The sequence below is a fragment of the Manacus candei genome, unplaced genomic scaffold (assembly GCF_025592945.1).
Source record: "Manacus candei isolate 608988 ecotype Guabito, Panama unplaced genomic scaffold, ASM2559294v1 h1tg000046l, whole genome shotgun sequence".
Taxonomy (NCBI): Eukaryota; Metazoa; Chordata; class Aves; order Passeriformes; family Pipridae; genus Manacus; species Manacus candei.
The window spans coordinates 9,671,431-9,696,781 of NW_026138094.1; the positions used below are offsets into that span (position 1 = coordinate 9,671,431).

At 40.4% G+C, this 25,351-nt stretch overlaps 1 protein-coding gene across 1 annotated transcript in view; it reads right to left on the reverse strand.

The window, feature by feature from the left end:
* Window positions 1-25,351, reverse strand: part of AGBL1 (AGBL carboxypeptidase 1) — a 269,940-nt gene that overhangs the window by 59,388 nt on the left and 185,201 nt on the right. The window contains exon 22 of the mRNA XM_051796685.1: window positions 24,581-24,741. Coding sequence (XP_051652645.1) covers window positions 24,581-24,741 — 161 coding nt within the window. The remainder of the gene's footprint in view (window positions 1-24,580; window positions 24,742-25,351) is intronic.

Consider the following 25,351-nt stretch of genomic DNA (forward strand, 5'->3'; position numbering starts at 1 on the left):
ACTACCTGATGATGGCTCATTACAGACATTCATAAACCCTGAAGTAAAAGCCTTGCTGAGTGATCCTGAGTCTGCAGATACTCATTCTACCACCTTTTGATGACCCAGGGGTCCTAAGAAAGTGCATCTTAATAATTCTTGGACACCTTGCCCTTCTACATGAGATGCTCAGATAATCTGATATGGGGACGGATGAAGATACACATAAACACCTGAAGGGTGTCTATACACCTTTTGTATTCAGTCTGAACACACGTTGGACTACTGAAATGTTAGAATGATTCTCAAAGGTCTGGTGGATCCTTGCACTCTAAAGGCTTACACTGTCTCACGTGAATCCTTGACACAGAAGCACTACACTGATATCACAACACTTACAGAGCCTGCCTGCAGCTCAGTTACTGACTCAGCTCAGGTAGTTACCTATATTGATTAAAGAGTCTGTGAAACTTCACTAATTAATTTTCATAATTAGCAGCTACCTTTTTAAAGTTTAACTTTACGGTTATGCACCTCCCTAAATAGATAATAAGAGGTGGAAGTATCAAGCTTCTACGGAATAGGTGATCATTCAAAGCCTTATCTAGAGTAACCAGGTGAAAACAGAGACTGTAACAGATATGTGTAAAACTTCTCCTTAAGTGTGGTGCTAAATTATTTGCTGCTTCAAGTTCTTTTGTCATACAGTCAACTGTAATCCTTTGTATAACTAAATTTTTGAAGACGGTTTCCTATTTTCCCCTAGGACTGGGAAGCTAGAAACGACCAGTATATCCCTCCTCCCTATAGGATTTGATGTCAAGCTGTTTGGAAGAAATCAGGACTTTGTGCTACCGGGATCACATAGAGATCTAGAGCCAGATACAAGAGTACAAGAGTCTGGGTCTAAAGAGAAAGAGGAGTGAGCCACTGCACAGGGATCCACCGTGATTCTGTGGTGGGTGGACAGCTGACTCCAGAGCAGTGATGTACACAGAGGGGAGCTTCTACCATATGCACTGAGCCAAGCAGAGGGAAAAGGAATCACACAACATGAACTATTAATCTAGTGCTCAAATCTGAAATGGAGAAGTCTGTGCATTTAATGACTAGACACTAGCTTCTGTCACAGCTACTAAAATGACAGCCAGTAGATGGAAGAGGTCATAGTTTAATCAATTCTCTCTCTTTTTGTTTTACATAACTGAGGGTGATAGGCAGCTAATACATTTCACAGTCATGTGATAAATTGCACTGTCACCTGCACTTTGCCTGGCACTCCTTCTCTGTCAAGGCTATTTCCACCATCCCTACTCTCACTCCAATGCAACTGCACTAGAAGTCACAAGTGTGTCAACTTCTTTCCTCTGACAAGTGGATTTTTTCCATCAGTCTTTCTAGTGCACATCTAGAATGGCATACCTGTAGGTTAAACCAGTGAGAGCTTTCATGGCCCCAGTCAGAAGCTCTATACCACTGCAAAAAGGAATGTCTCAGCTTTGCCCTATGGCTAACTGTGCTTGTTCCTTGTTGCAGAAGGGTCAAAGAAGCAGAGTTTATAGTCATGACACTTTCAAGTAGAAATAAAAATATCTGTGTATTTTTAGTGTTAATTTTCTCTTTCCCTAAATCTTGCCTAAGTCAGACTCTTGGTAGCCAAATCATTTGTTTTCACAGGCCACATGACAAAAGAGCTCCCTGGCACTTAGAAGGATGACTTTCCATACTCATTCATGTCACAAAAAAACCAGCTATCCCAAAAGCAAAATTAAAATCATTTCAGCTTAACGAGACTCTCCTTTAAGTCTTAACAGCATAAGCTGTAGGGAGCTGTGTGACAGGTGTATTGCCTGTAGTCCATCAGTCACTCTTCAGGGACGTGGCTCCTCTCTAGCCAGTACTCATGGATTTATGGAAACAAACGGGGGTGGTAAATGCAAACAGTGAACTGGTACGTTGCCAAGGTCCTGAAATGTCAACATATCCATACAGACTTAAATATAAAGAGGACCAAATTCTAATTCCACAAAGGGTAATATTCTACTTATGTATTTGGCCAAATCATTACCTTTGACACTGAAGTGATAAATCTCAACTGCCTCCATGAAATAAAGTTCCCAGCAACTGAATTGAGCTTGGTTCATATTGTGGATGAGTGCTGTACTATTTTTCTGCTCTCTGGATTCAGCCATCCTGAGTAAATATAGCAGCAGCATGACTGGAAAATTGCCCTCAAAGGTGATAAAATACAGGATTCATCAGATTTTGATATGTCCCTGAAAATGGATAGTTGTCCTTTCTCGCTTGACAGCCTGGAAGAATCAGGACTTGGAAACAAGCTGCAGAAAGCAGAACATATTCCCAGAAGGGCAGGACTTCACTCCTACTTTTCCACAGCCCTCCTTCTCTGACTCCCTATTTACCTCTTCCCTCCAATGTTGTGGTGCTTTCCTTTTTTGCTTTTTGCTTCTCTTAAGAGGACTCCAAAGGAAGTGTTTTGCATTGCAGCCTTAATTTAATTAGAAGTCAAGGTACTATTGCCTCAGCTGATGGAAAGTTCAGCATCGATATGTTCAGAGTGAGAGTAAAATGCAAAACCAGAGAAGCTCTCCATCAGCACAGGACAGTGCTGCAGGATGAAGGCAAGCAGTTTCTATGTCTTTGCTTCTGTTTTCACAGTTTTGTTATCTCAGGGCAGCAAATCCCTTCCCCATCCACCTTGAATGGAAAAGAATGGCAGTAAGAAGAAAAAAGGCTTTTTGCTGTACTTTGATTATACTAAAATGAAGTTCCATGTGGTGGAAACAAGGAAGTCCTAGGATGGCTGACACTAGGAGATGCCAAGTGCTTGCCACTTCATATTGAGAGAGGTTTTCAGAGTATCTTTAACAAACTGTTTCCCTTCACAATCTCGTCCTAGAAAAAGTACAAATTCTTAACACTTCTCGATCTAATTCCTCACTGAAAGAAAAGAAGACGTTAACAAATATGATGGCAGATTGATGTAGGGGAAGTTCCCCTCTCATTAGTCTGCTTTTCCCAATTACACTAATCTTTCACCTGTGAAGATCAGGCTAGAAATTCTCCTGATCTTCATTCACCCCAGCCCATCTGCATATGAGAGGATGTCCCTCCCTGGCATTCACCAAGGGAGATGTTGAGCTCAGTTATGAACAGGTAGCTGACTCTGTTGCCTAAGACGTACTGAGTTATTTTATTGCACTTACATATGCAAACACCTTATTGGACTAAAAGGTGATTTAGCTAAATTGAGAATCAAATCAATTTCAGCTAATTTAACCTGCATCACTGTTATTCAAGAATCTGAATTGCACCAAAATCCCCAAATGGGCTATAATCCATGCTTTTTTTTTTTTTTTAATTCTATCTGACTTGAGGCATGGGCATACTTCTATAAAGCTGTGACTAAACTTTATGACAGGTTAAGATAAAGAAAATAATTTTAGGTCACAGAGTAGTACTTTCAGAACCTCAAGAAAGGAAGAACACCATAGTTTCATTTGTGACTCAGAAATGGGGACAATGCATTAACACAGCACTTCTCAGGATACTGGACACAGGCTGTTATCAAGTCCCACTCACCATCATCATTCAACATTCAAACCATTTCTTCTGAAACTACTCTTTCTATACCCTGAAAAATTACAATAGTTTATTCTACAACCTTTGCCTCTTTTCTATTTGTGAAAATCTGGACATAAGACTATGATTTTCCTCGAGTGTTTTGTCATATGCACTGAAGTCATGCAGTGTGTCACTGTTTGCTTGCTGGAAAAGCTTAGCTTTCAAATCAACAATGGACACCATTGCAAACTCTGCATGTCCTTCCCATGACTGTTTTATAATTTGTTCTTCCACCTCCCTCTGTCCCAGGTCACCCCTGGCCCCAGGACATTGTGCTGGCAGAAAACAAGACAGAAAGAATGCAAGTGTGATCAAAACAAACATAAGAATTAAAATTCACATTTGTTGGAAATGTTTTGTATTATTTAGCTGTCTTTTCTCTCATGACACAAAGCCCTGGACACTGGGTACATAGATATTAGGTATGATGACATTAACAGCATCAAAGTAGTGGAGATATATTCTTTGGTTTTAGTTCTTTACACCAAAAACTCAAAGGCATGTACTGTTCCCTTTGTGTCATACTGTAGAGAAGAAGGAAAAAGCTGATTAAAGACACTGAATTTTGTTGGAGCTGCCATGATACTCTTATACAAGTAAAATACTTCACAAGAACAGAAAATTCTGCTTAGAAGTTTTTGTTTTCCCTTTGTCAGTGTAGCAGCTAAGAAAGTAGTCAGTTTGGCTGAGAGATCTAAGGCAGTATTCCTGGTGCCAGAGGTGTGTGCCCTTATGTGACAGGGGGAAAAAAACTATCCTTTGATTTGCAAAGTGACCAAATTGGACTTAGGTATCACTGACAGAGGCTGAATATGATACCCCTTAAGGTAATCTTTGCTGCTGCTTTTCTGAGCCATAACTGCATTTTAGTGCAGGGGTAAAAGGGAAGCAGAAGTCAATGGAATAACCAGGACTCCATAGGGTTCAGCAATGTTCTGGCTTTTTCTCAGGCTTATCTGAGGGACCCAGGTACTATTTTCTATTCTCATAATAAAATTAATCTCCTCTTTGGTATGTGTTACAAAGGCAGATTAGAAAGCCTTGGCTTCATATAATGTGTCTGAAACAGAGGGGAAAACAAAGGCCAAAACCATAAATGAAGAAATCATTAGAAATAGGAAGCTGTTGACATCGGATAAAGAAAGCAAGAGAAAACAGAAACAAATGTTCTAGGAACTTCCAAGTCATATTCTTCGGGGTTTTCCAAAAACTTTTGCTTCAGTGTTTTTTAACATTCTCATACAGATCCTCCAAAAATACACATGCTGGGCAAAGGCAGGTTCTCACCTACACAGTAATTTAGTACAGCAATCAAGCCCTTGTTTCTCAGCACTATTGGATTTATTCTTTGTTCCCTCACTGGGAACACAGCCCTAACAATAACATAGGGTGTGGAATGAATTGGCACCCTGTTTGTGCTTCCAGGGACAAGATGATGCCTAAAAATAATCAACATGTGCCAGCATGAACCTGGAGCACGTAGTGTAATTCTAGTCTAGGGCTGTCAAACAACCCTGCTAATGCACTCAGTCTTCATCTGTATTATCTCCTGTTTGTTCCAGTCTGTTCTCACTTCCCAGCTGCAGTTCTCTCCTACCCCTGCACTCCGTCCCAAGCTCCAGCTCTGATTTACCTAAAAGTTCAGCCTTGAAATTAGTTTGGAGCATATACAAGGTAGAGTATCTCATTCATCAGTTGTGAAATGGAACAAAATCCCTTCCCAGAGTATGGACCTTGAAATTTAGGAAGCACACTTTCAAGTGCGTGTTGTACTTTGTTTCAAACCTTATCCCTTAGTGAATGACCAGACCTTAGGAAATTTATTGTGAACAGAAGAGCAGCAACAGGGGAGAGAAAACAGAAATCCATACAAAAAAATACTGTTCTTTTCTTTTTCCTTTCTTCTCTGCCTTTTCTAAGGTTATTCTTTGCTTTATAACACTGAACTTAAAAATGCATCTACTACTTCTCTAAAGGTCTAAAGAAAAAGATCCCAAGAAAATTGTCTTTTTTTTTATTATTATTATCTTTTCCTCCCTCTTAACATTCAAGTTAAAAGGCTGCATATCAGAAATAATTATTATTCTCCAGATTGCAGGCAGGACATCAGAGCACCTTTTGCTCAAAAAAAAAAAAAAAAAAAAAGAAAAAAGTTACAAAACATGATTAGAAACAAATGTGCTGGGAAAAAATGAAAGTATTGAAATTTTCTTGCTCAAGACTGCATTCTCTCATACACTGTGCACTTGGGGTCTCATTGAAAGCTCACTGAATACAATAGAAAATCTCCTATTATATGCATGCATCTTTTTCACCTCATGTCCACCTCAGTCTAAGGCTGTATTCACAGAACAGTTTTCATCTCTTCAAGTAGATAGTGATATTTAGAAATAGTGAAAACTCCTATTTTAGTTCTTTCCACCAATGCAGGTGAGGTGCAGTTCCACTGAACAAGTGTGAACTCAACTTGAAAGAAATAGTCCCTGGGTCACCACCCTCCACCTAAATTAACATCACCTCATGTGATATCAACTAAATACATGTCATACATGTCCTGTTATTCCAGAAGGGAAACAGCCAAAAGTTTTGGAGTACTGCTAAAAATCAAGCTGTTGAGTACCTTATTTCCAGAACTTTGATGGGAAATAAGAAATTCAAAAGCATAATGAGTTTCTTAGGGCTCTGCAAGATTGAACTTGATATTTCAGTTAAGAGTTTCTTATTAAGGAATCTGGGATCCAGTATATAAACCTATGCATGAAGGTTATTTAGCAAGCAATTTGTCCTTTAAGTCCTCTTATGAAAACTTCTGGTCTAGAAGACCAAAAGACTTCAGAGCGAAGAGAATACAGGTATGGTCAACATATATTGCCACATTTACTTTTTCTTTCAGTTTCTGCCTTTGGTTCCTTTATATTTTTCCCATCTCAGGTAAGGTTTTTCCTCATATTTCATTGGGATCTGTCCTGCTACATAAAATTGCTCATCATGCTTCCTATCCCATGGGATATATGCAAGCTATAAATCAATATGAGCTAGAAGACACTGTAATTAGAGAACAGAAATACCCAAAAGACTGCAGTTACAGATTTAAATCTTCAGATAATAAACACTAGCAAAAATTGATAATACACTCCAAAACACTGAGGCATGCACCTAAACACACCCATCTCCATATGTACACTCAGGGATGCTGCCTGCTCTCTCCCAGTAAGCCTACAGTCTTTGTAAAAGAAGTCTTAGAAGTTTGAAGTTCTTGACTGAAGAGTGTGCTATAAAACAGAGAATTCTTACGGGGAGCCTGTACTGGAGGGAGCCAACAGGTTTCATGAACATGAAGACTCTGCTATGAAGACTGGCTGAGAGAGTTGGGGCTGTTCAGCCTGGAGAACAGAAGCTCCAGGGAAACCTCATGGTGGCCTTTTGGTAACTTCACTCCAGCACAAGGTATGGAATGGCCACCAACAAATGAAAGAGAATTACTTACACTTGAATCAGAAGTAAAAAAAAAAATAATTTTGCTGACACTGTCCAATGTCAAGGCTATTAAGATTATTGGATTTCCTCAGATTCTACAAGGTAAACCAAGGGTACCCAGCAGGAGATCTGAAAGCAAATCTTCCTGGGTTTACATTCATCAGGCATCCAGCCGGTATAATCAGATGATTTGTAGGCCAGTTCTGGGCTATTATAGAGCATCACCCAGACTAAAGGAGCATCAATACACTGGAGTCTAACTCCAATCTACTTTTAACACCTTCAATCGATCAAAAACTCCTGACAATCCCTTCAAAGAACGAGGAGACTTTGGGAAAGAGAACTTGAAGAAAAGAGAGATAAAGCCAAGGTCTTTAGATAAAATGAGCAAAGGGTTTGTGTGTCGTTTTGCAACAATGAGCATGCGATGAAAATTGCAATCTGTGTTTGAGATACACTTTAACTGAATAATGTGGTTTTATTCATCTTGTAACTTTGTCTGACTTGCAAGTATGATTTCCAGGCAAAGGTGACTCTGAACAGGAACACAGCTTCCTTCAGAGGCAATGAACCCTGATATTGAGCAGATTTTCTCACTTTTACAGACCTTGTCAAGCCAGCGTGACATGAAGTTCTCTAGCACTAAAGCACAAACTCACATTTTCCCTGCAAGCAGTGTCATAAGAGAAAGACAACAAATTCCAGAACCATGAAAGGTGCTTCCATGAAAGAACTCCACCAAAGCTCAGTGAAAGAGTAAGATCAAGCAGTCAAGGCTTTATGTAAATCTTCCCCAGCAGAGACTTCAGTGGAGGTGGGTGGATGGGTGGGTGAGGATCCTTAAGAATTTTCTTTCTATAAGAGATTTAAGAAAAACTGTACATTCCTGAGAAAAATTATAAACTCAAGCTGTGTTGTTACAAAGAAAGATAGCCAGATCAGCCTGGTCATACCAAAAGGTCTTAATTGGCTTCAAATATATGGCTAAAGTACAAATGAAAATGTAAAAAAAAAAGAAAAAAAAAAAGAAAAAATTAGAATAGACTAATAAATGCAGACTAACAAATGCAAATGTACAGAAAGAACAGTCAGGAGTAAAGTGTGAAAAATGAAAGCACAGTGGGATGAGACTGGCAAAAATATCACACAGAAAAAAATATAACATTTTTTAAGTTTATTAGTAGTAAAAGGCACATAAATTGTTAGTCCACTTTCCAGATAAGGAAAACTTATTGACAGTAAGGCTGAGGAGAGTGATTTTTGCATCAGTTTTCATAGAAGGGTCAGCTGTTATGAATTAACATTGTTAAGAACTAACAAAGGAGTAAAGGAGACCTACAATACAAAAGGGATTGGTTAGAGAAGTTATATAGCTCAGATTTTTCCAAATGATCTGAATCTGCTATATTCCTTCAGCTCTCAGGAAATGACTCAATCAATCTCAAAGCTGTTAACAATTATTTTTTTGGAACTTAGGAGGGACTGGTGATGAACTAGATAACTGACACAACATAGTAACTGTCTTTTGAAGACAGAAAAAAGGAGCAGACAGCAAACGATAGAACTGTCAACTTAACTCCAGTTCCTCAGCTCAAAGAAACAATTTGGAAGTACTTAGGAGAAAAGAAGTGGGAATCAGTCAACACAGCTTTGTCAGGAACAAATTATGATGGCCCACTCTAATTTCCTTCTGTGAGAAGCTATCAGGGGAATACCCAGTGGACAAGATGCCATATAGAAAAGTTTTTTGAAACTATTTCACACTCTTACAGCAAATAAACAGCATGGTCAAGGTGAACTACAGCTTTTTATATGAGCTCTTCAGAAAATTGTACTCTGAGAGCAGTTCTCAGTGTTTCACTGTTCAAATGGTTAGATGTGTTGAATGAGTTTGTGCAGAACTCGGACATGGATTTGGTACAATTCAATATTTTCATTAAAGATTTAGATGAAATACAAAGAATGTTAATTCAATTTGCAGATGAAACCAAAGTAAAACAAAGACTGCATTAAAATTCAAAATAATTGTGACAAACTGGAGATGTATGTGAAAAAAAAAAAGTTGCAATTCAATAGGGTCAAGTACAAGTTACTTCTATGAGACAGGAATAATCAATGGTACAAACACACAAAATGAGGAGCAGTGATAAAGTAGCATTTCTACTGGGAAAAAACCCTGATTTGCATTATTGAAAATTACAAGCTGAATGTTAGCCACACATTCCTTTCTATTACAAAAATTCAAATACAATACTGTATGGGTATAAAGAATGTAAGTTGGCAAGACTTATAAATTAATCCGTTCTCTCTTGATCCAGCACTATTAAGATCTCCACTAGTGATCTGATTCCAGCTTGGGCAAAGCAACTCAAGGAGGACTTGGCTCAACTAAAAACAGTCCAGAGGACACATTGAAATAATTAGTTCTCTATGTCTAGGCTGGATAGGTAAAAAAATGACTGTCAAGGACTTCCTGTAGCAAGACAGGGCTCAAGCTAGATACCTGGAAAACATAAGGGTGGTAAGAGCTGAAATAGATTATTTGGAGAGAGTCTGGTAATTCCATCATTAAAGCTCTTTAAAAAAAGATTATACTAACATACCAGGAATTATATAGGTAAAACTGAACCTCACCGTGGGAAACAGATGACCTGTAGGAATCCCTGCCAGCCCTTAAGTCCCCCAATTTTATACAAACACAATCGAAGTTAAAAGTTCATTCCACACAATGATAATATAGGAGGAATAATTTCCATACAAACTGTCAGAGCAGAGGTAAAGGAGCAGCAAGGGCTGTAAGAGGTCAGATCTGGGTGACTTTCATCATTTTCCACCAACCATAGCAGGAATGGTTGCATACCAGAAATGGGAGGCATGGATAAGACTGCACATGGCTCCCAAACCAGGAAAATCAGTCTCTGCTGACTCAGAAAAAAGCCAGTCACTGTAAGGTCAAAAGACAGGAAGATGAGGAGGTACAAGTCTGTATCAACATGCCCTGATTGAACTGTGCAGTGTTAAAGGAAAGCTTGAGTAAAACTTGCTCGTGCTGCAGCTACACCAAGGGAGCACCACACGTCACTCCTTTCTTGCAAACTCACTCGTACTCAGAAGACCACAGAAGATAAGAGGGAAGGGAATTAGAATGAGCTTTCACTGATGAGCTGTTAGGCACAAACAGATTAGTGAAAGCTGTGTACAATGCATCAGCAGCAACCAGGCTTGGCAGGGCTGTTATCTCTGGGTATTATTTTATACCAGTAGAGATGAAGGAGAGAGGCCACTCTGGGCAGAGCTGCCAACTAAATCATGACAGATCAGGACCAGAGGGCTTCCCTTCAGAAATCTGAGCTGGGAACATGGCACCAGAAATTCTTTTCTTACCAATTTCATCTAATCTCTTCTCTCTAAACCTCTTTTCTGTTCTAGGCTTTGTTTCTTTGGAGCCACTTGCAACATTCCTTTGTTGTGACCGAAGGAAGGAAACAAAAGAAGCAACAAAGCATTTTGTTGTATTAATAGCACAAATAAGAAATATTTTGCTCCCTGAGTGTGAACTCTGCATTCTTGACTGTCCTGTTCCAAAGCACCAGGAAGTCTTCAATTGTCTTGGGTCACATCCACAGAACAAGCTGCTATTTCATCAGTCTGGTGTAGATTACACAGGACTGAATTATCACAGTGTAAACTCTGGATTGAATTTTGTATAATTATATAATCTATGGGCCTGATATTCATTTTCCCATCTGCATTTTAGCTATGTCTGGTAGTGTGTGTCTTTCAATTGGATCTAAGGGGATGCATTTCCAGCTTTCACACTCTGATACTAAGAGCTTTAGACTCCGAAACAGAAAGGAGAAGAGATTACAGCCCTAGACTACGCCTTCTCTTTTTTTTTTCCCCCTCTCTCTCATGAGATAGCATTCCCTGGTTAGTTATCCTGCTACTAAATTAAAGTGGAACCTATGAATGGTGTGTAAGACAGATGTGATGAATTGCTCTCAGTGACAGTAAAGAAACTGCTTAAAAACTGGCATGGCCAGATATGTAATTTTTTCCATTATGACTCTATTTGGTTGGCCTGAAGACTTGGATATTGTTTTTCTTTGTGTGTATATGTTTCTCCCTCTGCCATCAACTACAATATTAAGTAGAATAAACTTTACCATGACAAGCTACAGGTGCTTAAAAATAAAGTGTGCCTCATCTTCTAAAAAATGAATTAGTTCTGGTGCTATAAAATCTCTGTCATGTTGATTTCAAAGGCAGACTCCTCTAATACTTTAGGCACTGTTGCTGCTGCAAGATTTATTCACATCACAACCAGCATACCTCACATGTCCAAAAAGAGTAAATACTTTGGCTTTTCCCTCTTGTGACATCCTCAATGCATTAGTTTTCCCACCCACAAACCATAGTATATTAGGAATTAATACGGTTCAGCAACTCAAAACACACAGATCGTCAGTCTCAGTAATCAGCCTGAAGAATTTTGAGGACAGTTGTTATTTACAGAAAATGATAAGAGACCCAGCAGAACACTTAACTCTAAATAAACAATGTGGAAACTTCCCTACCCAGGAAGCCCTAAGTGGCAAATAGGCAGCTCAGATGTTCCTGAGTGAGGTTTGATTGCGTTCCTGCTGAGGCTTAGCAAAAGCAGAAGACAGGAAAGGGTAAGTGAGAAAGCAGGGGGCCTTTCTCACATATATTCTCTCTCACTTCAACCAGTGTTTAGCTGTGGTTTGCTAGTTCATTAAAAACGTGTTACAAAAACCGGGCTCAGCACTGATCACCAGCTCCACTGCACAGCGTGGCCTGTGTTATAGCACAGCTCAGTGACAGGGACCTCATGGCATCTGGCAGCAGCAGGTCTCACTATGAAGGCTATGAAGGGACCTAGCAGGAGTTTGCAGCACAGACTGCCAGGTAACAGCAAAGTGAGTTCTTCCTTCTCCCCTGTTTCCATCACCAGAGTATCTGTACTTGGCAGCACGGACACATCTTGCTTGCACAGCAAGCAGGCTCATGCTAAAGTGCAACGAGCAAGACAGGCAGCATAAATCCTGATTTAACAAGAACAGGGCTGTGTAGGTCCTAAATTAAGCATGTGTCCAAGCTACAGCCCAGCCTAAGAAAGAATCATGTAGAGAAGCATCCCATTATAACAGCAAGGGGATTGCAGTCAAACCCCATCTACTTGTAAGCACCTAGGAACTTACCTCCATCCTGCCCTGCCACTGAGAACTGGAACAAAGAGGGTGAACTGAGAAGTGCCACATGGGGGGTAGTGTTTTAGCACTTTACCTCCCTTTAAATCTGCATGTGGTTTCTGCTCACCTTCATGATGGAAAAAACACTCACCAACAAGCAGCTGCTATTCACCAGAGGATTTGCAATCAAGCTCTAAATATAGCAAGGTGCCACAACAGAGAGGGTTCCCACACTCCTGTTAACACCAGGAACCAGAGCTTAGTGATGTGAGTGGGCTGATAACAGCTTCTGTCCTCACACTTTGTGGTTAGATGATGCCAGCTGCTGGATGCCTTCCTGCAGCTTTTCTGATCTAACATTAAAACCAGGCAAATATTGGCTAAAGTAAAACCATACGGAGTTCAGATATAAAATAGTGAGCACCCCAAGACCAACCCTTGCTGATCTTTGAGCTCAGTTGTTATCTTGAAGAAAACCTTCTTCTGAATTTTGGTATGAATCTAATTAATGAATTAATTCCCTGATAATCTGTTCTCTTCTTTGTGCCTCTTTCATGATTAATTTAGTTCCAGTGAATTTCTTTTTCTGACTGCAGAGTACAAACACATTTCCTGTCCTATTAATCTCTACTTTTGACCCATCATCAGGAACTAAACAAGAGCATATACCTCCATGCCTTTATTTTCTGAATCTTTACAGAGCACAGGCAAGTTATAGAAAAGCAAGGTGCAAACAAGAAGGGAAATTGTCTTGCCCCCTTGTGCCACTACCATAGAGAAGATGGAGGTTAGGCTGGACACTCAGAAGGTGTAAAGACTATGAAGTAGCTGAAAACTCTCCTTGATTATATCAGGCACAGATCCAGCTAAGAGGACAGTCTTGCAAGGCTGCAAAGGGCACAGGAACATCACTCTACAACAAAAAATCCCACCAAATCAAACAAAAAACCTCAAAAAAACCCCACCAGAAACTACAGGGATGGGAAAGGTCACCTTCCTGTGATCACAGCCTACTCTCACAGGTCTCTACACACCCTGCAGGGAAATATTTAAAAAAAAAAAAAAAAAAAGAAAAAAAAGAAGCAAAACCAAGCCAGCTCCCCTCCCCCAAAAGTAAAACAAAATGTTCTGGGGCTTCCTCTGTAACATCCATGGTAGAACAGCGCTGCCAGCAATTAGCATCACAAGCCTTCCTTCTGATGCCACAGTGTGTCAAGGACATTTTTAATGACGGATCAAGGGCACCTCTGTTTGTGAGGTGTTTGAGCTGTGCTAACAGCAGCCTTCCTGGCACACAAATCCAGCATCCCCAAGAGATGCAGTAAAGGCAGGAAAGCACCACAAGACAGGAGAGATCTCTGTGCAAACAGGTGCACTGCTTTCATGGTTGTTCCTGTCATACCTGCAGGGCATTAGCTCTGAAGTCTCACTGAAGATCTTTCTATTACTTCTATCCCAATAGCTGGTTGCTATTAGAGTCACATTGTGAGTGGATGGAAATGGCAGAAACCAAACATGAGGAAAAATATACTGAAAAGGGCAGAGACCTCAACTGATCCTATCCATTATCCCCTCTCAGATAAATTCCAGGCCCTCTGATGGAGTATTCCATTTCTTCTTCATTCAATTGAACTTCAGGAATTAGTAGATGTTGCATTACAGAAGAGCCTTAAAGACACCTGACACTGGTGAGGGTAAACTCCTGATGGACCATGGCCCCCAGAGGGACCTGAGCTGGCAAAGGGAACAAAGACCAAACATTATGGAAGGATGTGGGGTACACTGCTCCCAACTTCACTATATCACCAGGTGCTGGGTCATGCATGACTAGATTTCTCAAATAGACTAGGATACAGTCAGCTGCAGCAGCACTGTAGGCTTAGCCTTCAGGCCTTGCTCTCCAAGGACTTTCTCTGCTCAGAGATAAGTCTTTGATCCTGAACAGTACATTTGTACAATAAGAGCTTGGATATGATTTTAAACCATGAGAGAGAAAAGTGAACAAAAGCTGTGTTTCTGCATCTCATGTCTCCAATCTGTTTCTCCTTGAAAGGGGCAAAGACACCTCCGAGACATTGTCAAAGTGCCTAAACCAATTTTTCAGCCTAATCCATTATTTATATTTCCACTCAACCCTTTTATTTTTAATCCTGAGCTCCTGAAATTAGTTTCTGTAGTACTGAGAATCCCTTCCATAAGTTGCAGGGGAAGGCAGGGAGAGGGTTTAAGTCTTGGCCTGCCCATACCCTTCCAAATCCACCTCTGACAGGGATCCCTGTTCTGTATCATACACAAACTATCAGCATCACATCCTCATCTATTTGTTTGTCTCTTTTCTATTTGGTGCTTTTTGGGATATTTAGGGAAGAACAAGCACTATCTTCAGGCCAGACACATTAACACTGAAACCTAAAAGTTCTCAAAAAAGGACATGACTTTTTATGAGCATGCACTCTCACACTTTGGTGTCCTTCAGCAACTCTGTTTGTGACCAGTAATCTTCCAAGACAACTGCTGAAAGGTAAAATCGTTTCTCCAATACAGTTCATCAAACCAGGTGAGGATAGAGATGATTCATCCAGGAAACTACCATGCTTCTTGAAAATAATAAACCTCAATGACAAGGAACATGGACAACACTGAAAATATTACAAAACTGTTACTTTAACAAATGCTACACTTAACTTAGCAAAAACCATCCTGAATTCTTGTCTTCCTATATCCTAAAAAAGTACCACATAAATAACCAGGGTCCAAAGCAGGTGGTAAAAATATTTAGAGACATAAGAAGACTAAAAAAAGTAGGCATCTTTCATGACTAGATGCATGAGAAGAAAGGTGATAGTTGTTTATGGAATACCTGGCAACTTGGGCACTCCCAATTATCCTCTATGTAGAGGATAAAGGTGCATTTACAAAGGTGAAAGACCAGCTGATGAAAGGAAATATTTTCTCTTTCCACACAACATGCAGCTAATCTATAAAACTCACAAGACAGCAGGGTGTAGCCAGGAGCAATGTGAGATTCAGAAAGCATTAAGCAGTCATATAGAAAATGAGAGCACTGGAACATTTCATTAGATAGAATTATTGTTATTCTAATTATTCTGAAAGGCTACAAATTCTCATGTTCCCAGGTATAAATAAATCACTATCTGAAGATAGAAAGTCATTCCCCCAGAGGTGGGGGCATTCTGTAATTGTCCACTATGGAAATTCATTGTATCCCTCTTTGAAATCTCCAATGCTGAGCACTGTCACAAGGGACACTTGACTGTATTAAAACACTACACTGGATCCTCACTTGTGATTCACTTATTCATAAATGAAAACACAAGTTGTGCACTAGCACAAAAAATAACTATTAAGTCTAGGAAAAACCTGACAAGATAAATCCAGGTAGCAACACTTTACCCAAATTCTTGGCTGCCCCCTGCAGTTCAATGGAAGATGAGACAGAGTTTTATTATTTGAAATGGGTGTTTGCTTTCTCTTTGAATTGAATAGGACTTTTATCTTTTAATGAGATGCTGGTACCTTTTGGAGGATGCTATAAAATGGCATCTTCAGAAAAAATTCTGAAGTACAGCATGATGTAAAAACTTGTTGGGTAGACTAGACAGAAGAAATAGATTAGACAGAGAAATAGAGAACAGATGCTTTCTATTCTTCCCCTTATTCTTAATTTCTGATTATACTGGCCTGATAGCAGAATCTTTTTCTGGCATTCAGCTACTTCTATTGCTTATTCTACCTTACAAGTCCAAATCCTCAAACTCATGTTGAAATAGGGATTTAAGATAGTAAGTAACTGCTAACACTTAAAAGGAAGTCATTACAGATTAAATGGTGAATAGTGTGCCATAGATAAAGCTGCTGTTTACATATTTTTAAATAGTTAGGGATATATTTTAAAGTCTAACCATAAAGCATGCTACTGTTACTCTAAAAATGAAACTTGATCTTCCAGAAATTTAAATTTTACTCCAGTTAAAACCCACAAGTTTTCTCAGGAACGCAAGGTGGAACAGGGCAGAGTACATTCCCAAATAGAAACAAAGGGAATGCTTTTTCTTTTCTCTTATACTGTTTTTTCTCCTTCCTGCTCTGACAGCAGCCCTTGCCCTGGCACGTTGACTTCCTTTAGCATTCATGGTCCAGACAGCAACTGCCTGAACCCTCAGCATCTTCCCAGAGACACAAGAACAGAAGGAAGTGACAAATTTCCTTGGGAATGGAAAGTTTACAAGAAACAGAGTTGATTTCCCACTTGTTTTGGCTGTTGTATCTCAATCTAATTCTTTCAGAGTCACAATTTTCCATAGCATTCTGCCAATACCTCTTTGCACCCTTTCCCACTTCTTTACCACTATTTCCAGCCCCATGGACACACTGAGTCCTTCAAACACCTCACAGGTCCATCTGCAGTGTTCCAGTCTGGAATCAGTCCCACACTTCTCACGTTGCACTGTGACAGTGATGAGAAAGTGGCAGTGCCCTGACCTGGACTTCTCCTGGAGAAGATCCCTTAACTTGGCTGCATTGCTAAGTGCTACAGACTGACCAAGGCTGAAAAGGAATGGGTCTCCATCTTGTATTGAAAGAGAACTTTCTCCACATTCATTTGAATTTCATCTGGGATTTTTAGCTCAAGTACATTTCTGCTCTGCACACAAAAAATGAAGAGCTAAATATTAATTTCATGTGCATCTTCCCCCTCACATTCTTCTAGTCTCATCTCCAGTCGAATTCTCACAAGCTCTTTTTGCCAACATCACATTTAACATACGCATCCTAATAAATCCGTATGGTTTCTGAGAGAATGCAATGAATTACCAGAGGCTACAAGGGACTGGCTTTCACATTTGTACCTCTGTGCATAAGCACTCATCCACACTAGTACACGTGTGTGCTGGGCCCTGGAACAACACCCTGCACGTATTTATCTCACGTCTCACACAATACCTCTGCCACATCTCTCTGTACAATATCTAGCAAGGCAGCAAGAGGCAGAGCCTGCGTGTGAGTCACAGCCACAATACACTGAACAGCCGGAGCCTCTGACAGAATATACAATACAGCTGAGGTGTCAGTGGAGGTGGCTTTGGAGTACTTTAAAATGCTGTTCAAGTGCCAACTTTCACCTGCAAATATGACACTTTGCTCTCCCACCCGCTTTCCTTCCAGGTTATGCGCTCCTTTTACTGCAACTTGACAGCTTTAATTATGAATTTCTATGCCTTCTCTATCCTTTTAACCATTTAGTCTCTCATTTGTCTTGCTAAGTTCTTTGATATGCTCCTTGATAGCAGCCATACACTGTCACCACAGTACAGGAGGCCTAGCCAGACTCTCATTTGTAGGCTGGGCACCAGAGCAAAAGGACCCGCAGCACAGTATTTGCCTCGAAAGCAGAAATCTCTGCTCTCATGTTCCCCTTGCAAAGAAAGGAGGCAGCGATGAGGACACAATGAGACTATGAGCATCATTACACCAAAATCATTTGGGATTCCTTAGCTCTTATTGTCTGAATAACTTATAGAGGTGCAAACTTCTGATCTGGTCAAAAACTGGGTCCCAGTGGTAGCTTTACAGGGGATTCAGCTCCTTCTACCCCTGATGACAGAAAGCCTACTTTAGACAGTGGCAATGTGTGCGCTACTGTGTCCACCACATCCTGCTGTGCAGGACTGTGAGGCTCTGGTGCACCTGATGGGTGAGACTTTCTGTTCTGTGCTGTCTCACAGACCACTGATTTTGGTTTGCTTCTAAATTCTGTGATGCTTGGACATCTGAGCCATTGTGTTGGATCCAAGAGGGTAGAACTCTACATGGTAAAGTGTTTAATATAGATAATGCAGATCTAAGTCTCTTGCTCCTGTGTTCTATGTCACATGATAAACTCTCCAAAACACGGGCCAGCTTTGACCCTCAACCAGTTTAATTTTCACCTACATGACCACGTTACTCAAAAGTCCCAGTTGGGAGCTGTGGACACATTAATTAGAGGTCACCTCAAGTGACAATTGCAATAAAGAGAACAACTCAGAGAAAAAATACACAAGTTCCTGGAAAATTAGCTTTGTTCTAAAGGGCTGGAAGTGCATTTCTAACTACCATCCTACTCAGTCATTCCATTGCTTCTCCTGCCTGAAAGAAGGTCCTGTAGCATGTATTGGTATGAAAGATATGACTATTCTCTGGTTTTCACAAGTGCCTGGTTATTTTGGGACTCTAGGAACACCAACTGGAAAAATTCCCCAAGGAAATAGTAAATAATCAAGATCCTTGAAAGAACCTTATTGTTTATCTATGGTTCCCAACAGCCTGAAGACACAAGTACTCCCACCACAGTTATACCTTGTTCATCCATATCCTCTTAATAATGTTAAATAACTGAAAACAAAGGACAGGGATCATCAGTAGAGTTGCACTGACAAAGTTGTCTCCTCCTGCTATTGTGCCCAATCCCCAAATCTAACGCAACCAGTGTTCAGCTACTGCTGCAGTGTACATATAGTCTATCTAAGGCTATATATGGTCCTCTGAACCTGCCTCTTCAGCACCTGACCTGTAACATGTTCAATCTGAAATCCCACCTCTGCCTGCATTCAAAATGACCAACAGTATAAACAGAACTGATCCTCCCACCATCCTTTGTATCATCTTATAAAAAACAACATCTATTCTATTCTGGTATCAGCACTATCCTAGTCTCTATAAGGGCCATCTCAAAGGAAAGAGTACATCCTTCATAATGCATTCCTTTGGGAAACACTTCATAAATGGGAATCACTTCTTGACCCCTGATAGCCTTTATCTTTATTTTTCTACCCCAGCATGCGAAGGGTCCCAACGGCTTTCATATTTTGAGTTAGATATTAAGGGAAAAGGACTGCAGCACAGAAATACAGATGCTCCTAATCAATACAAAAATGTCTAATACCAGACAGCACCATGGTGATATGCCTCACAGAAAGGGCATTGCAGAGCCCATTTGTTCTGTTGGATATATACAAGTTCATTATCTGTAGTCCAGTCAGATATGTACGAGTACAGTAATTTGAATAACCTCAGACAGATACGATAGCAAGCAGTGCTTCTGTGCATGTTTGAAGTTCCTTCTATGATCTCTTTCTCTTCCATTTGCTCTTTTCCTCTCCTTCCTTTTCTGCATCTATTTAAATTGCTATTATTAGCTAAGAAATGATAAATTAATTACCTCTGAAGTAAGCGTGAATACTTATATCCAGCCTGGCGTAGCTGGGGCTGGCATTTGATAACAGTCAACAGAAGCTGTGCAGCTCACAAAGTATTTCAGAATAATAAAAGTCAATAGGAGGAAAATGGGGACAGCTCCAGAAAGTGTTAATGAAAAGTTTCTGAATTCCAGCAGCTCACCTGTGAACAGCTACATGAAAGCCTCCTGAATACCAAATATATTCATTATAGGCTGTATTGCTTGGCTGAACCTCCAAAGAATTCTCTGGGCTTGTATTCCCACAATAGCAAAGGAGAGAGGCACAACTGCAGGATAAGAAGGATGAAGGGGTAGGTGGAAGAAGGTTCACATTTTTATTTAGAAAATAATATTCTCAAGGCATGTAACAACAATAAAATCTAAAACCTGCAACAGATCCAAACTCAAAATCTGAGGTCTTTTCCTCTTGATAACAGAGGCAGCGATTCTTTAGGTCAGATCCTGGCAGGGTGAGAAGGTACTACTCTTTTGCAACATCAGTGTGAAAAATCACTGAAGACTGTTATGAAAACAGTCAAACACTCAAAGTTAAGGCATTTCCTGAACCGATCCTAAATGGTTACAGCAACATGAGACTGTTCCAAAGCCCAGCTTCAGTGACTCTCACACCTGTCACGTTGCATTAATGTTGGACTGTGCTCTCACAAGTGTTATACCAAATGCATTAGAAACCCTTTTTGCCCCGTGTTCTGCACTACCATAGTGACATGTAGTTTGGCTTACTTAGGTAAGTGCAGTCCACAGCGCTTTTCTCTTCAGCATCCAAATACAGGAATACCACATCCAGAGATGCTCATACAGCATTAGAAATTTCACATTCCTTCACCAGCAATAAAATTTGTGACTAAGCCAAGAAATTGAATCAATAAACAACCTCCTCTTCTGAAAGCTGCCACAAGGTATTTGATGTCTGCAGGTGATCAAGGTTAAAAATGCACCAAATATTTACTCAGGGAAAAATGAAACTTCAGTCAAATAGAAATCTGAATCAAAATGGTCAAATAACTCCTGCTGGTATTAGATTTACTAAATGATGAAAGAGCACTTGCGCCTTCAGTCATTATGTCAGAGGATTCCCCAGAGCCCAACTGTGCAATCTGCCTCACAGGACTGCATGCTGCAGTCACATCCTGCATTGAGAGGTGATGGGGTATTTTGCAGGGTTGAGTACAGTTTTGCACTTAAACCCTTGAGCTGAAATTTGTTTCAATTTGTACAGTCAAAACAAAACAACGTTAAGAAATGACACACACGTTCACCTGTAAGAACAGGAAGGCCCAAACCACCAGGCAAGGGAACCATTTTCCATCACTGCCTGCAGATATAACACCACATTTCTGCTATTCAAAGGTGCACTGAAGATGTCCCAAATGAAGCAAGCACGTTTTGCTCCATCTGCATTATTTTGTAGTTTGAACTGTCCTCTTTTTTGTTTCCTTCATCTCCCCAAAATCACCTTAATTTGATCTGAATCACTTTTTGGCCACACAGCTTAAAAGATGAGAGAAATTGCTTGCTCAGCCATAATCAGGTGAAGGTGCACTATAGAGAAAGATGTGAAATCCAGCAGTTCAATACTATCCAGGATCATGATAGTGCATCAATGTGGTATAGAAGAACAGCAAGCACAGTTCCAAATGATCTGCAAATCCTTGTCAATTCTTGGATTTGCCATCCATGCACTGACCAATCTAACTGTTCGGTGCATTGAAAATGAAAAGATTACATCTGGACAAAGGACCAGAACAATGAATAAGCCTTCTGCTTTTGATTAATAGCAAAGCTAGACATATCTCCACCCCATCTGTCTTGGAGAGAGATTTGGCTCTGCTTAAGAAAGGTAAGAAATAATGAAGAAATGCACAAGATGAGTAATATCTGAGTCAGCAGAAAATGACTGCACAAAAGCCTGTGTCAACACAGATGTCTCATGAACAAATGGCTACAATTACTGCAGTATATGCAAAACATTTCCTAACACAACTTGGAGGGCAGAAAAAAAAGAAAATGAAGGAATGTACCATCAGTTCAAACCATGAGGAAGAAGGGCAGAATACCTATAGAGGGAGGATTGCTCTTGCTTTCTCTCTCACACCTGCTTTATGTGAACAGTCACTTCCCATCCTCCTTGTGGTCATGACAAATGTGAAGCTACCTAGACAGCACTGACTTAAAACTTAATTACTTTTATAGCAAATGAGGCACGAAACCTATTATCAAAAAACATGATGTCCGAAGTACAAGCTGCATTTCATTTTCCCAGCAGAGAGCTTCTGAATGCCAGAATTGACTGCAAGGTATGGGGGGATGCTGGAAACTCAAAATCAGTAATTCTTCCTAGGGCATGACAATCGTGTCTTGTGAGGCAAAGTCTGAGAGAGGGCAGAATAAATTGCTTTTACGAGCAGTTGACACTTGGCTTTGTTTTATGAAGGTGGCTGCAAAGCCCCAAAAATTCTCCATGTACTTGGCCTTTGACCTTGGCAGAGTTCTCCATAAGACCAACTCTATTCAGTGCTGGTGGAAAAAGGGCTATTTGATGCAGAAAAACACTCAGCTATCCCTTGTGAAAAGAAAAGCCACAACAACTTAGTCCCTAAGGAGGTCTTGTGCAACATGAGGTAGATAGTGCCTGAATAAGCATGAGAGTGAATATGCAATGTGCCAGGAGCACAGGTTGTTAATTAAAACATCAACTAATACCTGGGGCAATTTAACCCCTCTTGCTTGCTGTCACACATTGTAGCTCTAATATACATTCTGTATATGTTGCATCTTGTACTTTTCTCCACTACTTGGCATGTTCATGAGGCAGCTGCCATACAGACACATTGAAAACAGTGACATAGAGCTGTTAGACCAGCTTCATGATGTCCAAGGATTTCCTGGATTTAAGGGAAATACTTTGCTATCTCAACAGCTGTACAGCCCCACTGATGGAAGTTCAGCTCCTCTCCCTTATTTTCAGATGCAGTTACTTTGCCCTTTTGCCTCTGCTCTGAATTTATTCCAAGAGTTACCACACTCATGCTTGTAAATTATTCCATTTGTAGTTGACACTTTAAGGGAAAGAGAGACTGTGAAGTGGGGACAGAAAGACATTCTTGCCTGTGTACCAAACTGTGTTTAGTTAGGTCTTCTAAGGGCTTCTTTCATCTTTTTTTGGCTCATTGGAGACAGTACACTGAACACAATGGACCTGATCTGGTGTGAGAAATCCCCCATTCACACAGGATGCTTCCATTAGACCAGTCACTTTCCTGACAGCTATTACCTCGCTCCAATTTACTGACCACTGACTCTGAGAGAGCTATATAAAGTGCACAGCAAATAGTTTATTCCAGGGAAGCAGGCAGGGTCCACCCTGCTCCTTCATCCCCTTCACAGCAGCAGTGAAAGAATAAGGTTGCACCATACCCAGAGCAGAGAGAGCTTGAAGAGGAAAATTAGAAGACACATACAGTTATGAACCTTGACAGGTGAAAATGTTTGCTGTCGGAGGAGATGCTGAGATGCCAAGTCAATGCCACGCACACCAGACACGAGGGCAAAGAGAGGCAAATGCAGGACATGAACTGCAGGGATTTCACAACAGAAGAGACCTCTGGCTCCACAGATTTTGATCTCTGTACCTTTTCAATGAGATATTTCATCTGGGAGTCAGCTTTATCCAGTGCTGGATTAACTTCTTGTTCCACAGCTTGACCTGTCACCCAGAGTACTACAGAGATGGGCACTCACAGACAGATATATAGGAAACACATTAGTTTGAAATAGATGTATTTAACATGAGCACTGTGCAATGCCTCACACAGCTCACAGCTTAATTTCAGCTTGATTTTTACAAAATAAACCCCTAACAGCTAAATAAAGCTTGCATTTTTGTCAAGGCTGAGCAACACTAGTACTTTTCTCTTGATATTGGTGAATACTGCTCTTGTAAGAATCACTCATATTTGTATCTTTTTCTAGATATGTCAGCAGGACATTTTTTGGGACACACTTTCACATTAGCTACAATAAGAGCCATTACCTCAACTTCAATATCCATTGTGCATATGATTTCCTAGGGCCAGGACAGTGCAGACTTCTGGAATAGGGGTAGTCTGCAAGTTGTTTAAAGCCACCACTGTTTACAATGAAAAGCACATAAGAAAAAAATTGCACAAAGTAACTGTCCAGATTTTATCTGTGTTATAACTGAAGACTCTACTTTGGCAAATGTACATAAAAATGTAGGTATTTTCATTCACACCTACTCATTTTCTGAAGCAGAGTATAGAAAGCATGCAAAGATAATGTGCCCTTTTGTGGTAACACCAGAAGAAAACAGAACTAATTTTAAACTACAAACAGTTCATTCTTCTTAAACTGCTGGGTCTAGTCTAGGAAGTAGCAGAGTATAATTTCCATTGATGTAACGATATACCAGCAGTAAGCTGTGAGGCTCTGGTGACCTCCTTGTGCTACCTCAAAGAGCTAGATTACATTTAATCTTGCAGAATGAGGCCTAGAGTTTCTAAATCATGTTATTAAGATCCTTTCATAGTCTGCAAAAATTGCTCCCTACGTTGCAGCACTTAAAAAAATGTCATTCTTATAAGAGATCCTCTCCATGAAGGATCTGTGTGGACAGAACCCCATCCGACCCCCCAGCGAGCAGGAAAATGTTTCCTGCTGGGCAGTTTTCTGGGGCAGCACCATCCCCATCCTCCAGTAACCAGTTTGGATAGAAAAATGGAAAAATCACTGGAAAATGGAAACCAGGCACTTCTATTTCACCGTTTTTCTCCATAATGTTGGCTGCAGGGCATAGACCCACTGTTTTAGTACTTTCTTTGGGAGTCAATTACATCTTCACTTCTGATTACTCTCAATACACTGCAGTTCTCAAGATGCAAATCTTAGCCATAAGGAAAGTCCATTTCTGCAGATTTAAACCCAAAGTGTATCCCCACAAACTTGATTCCCACAGGAAAACCCTCTAGATACTACCAGGACTGACCTTTGTGCCCGGTCTGTTATTTCCTCCTCCAGATCTAGCAGGAGTGCTGCCTGAGCCATCACCTCCTTGCTGCAGGGCAGGGATTTGAGGTGCAGAATCAGCAACCCAAGGCAAAACTTGCTTCCCATCTCCTCCAGCTCCTGTGTTCCCAGCTGCAGGCCCTAATGGAGAGAGGCAGAAGGTTTCAGTGCTGAATGTGCATTTTGTAGGTACATGGAAAGGGTCAGGCTTGTTTTACAGGATAACTCCTAGTTTTCCTCCTTCTCTGAACCAGGGGCTCGTTCATGATTCCTTCATATGGAAATTTCCCCTAGAGAATGTAAGTTAACTGACAGCACGTGGTCTCCAGAAGCTAAAATAGCCTGTGTTTTACAAATGGGGAAACAGAGGCAAGTAGTTTAAATACCTCAACTACATTTGCAAAAGAAGTCCTTTTAAGAGCTAGATTTGGGACCCAGAAGAACACAACTGTAAATCCACTTTTACAAATCCTTAGGACTCAGTTTTTCTTTCTCTTTGTAGACAAGTCATCTCCCTAAGCAGTGGAGAAAAACAATAGTTTCTAAACACTGGGCAGTGGCAAAGATGGAAAAGCAAACTGGACAAGGGGAGAAAAGGGAGGAAGAGATCTTTAACAAGTTATGAATTGTTTTTTTAAGAAATCAATTGCAAAGTAATTGCAAAATAACAAACACCTCTAAGGAATTTCTCAGTCTGTTAAAAGCTGATGGCACAAACAGGGTTTGGATTATCAACATCATCTTTCAAGAA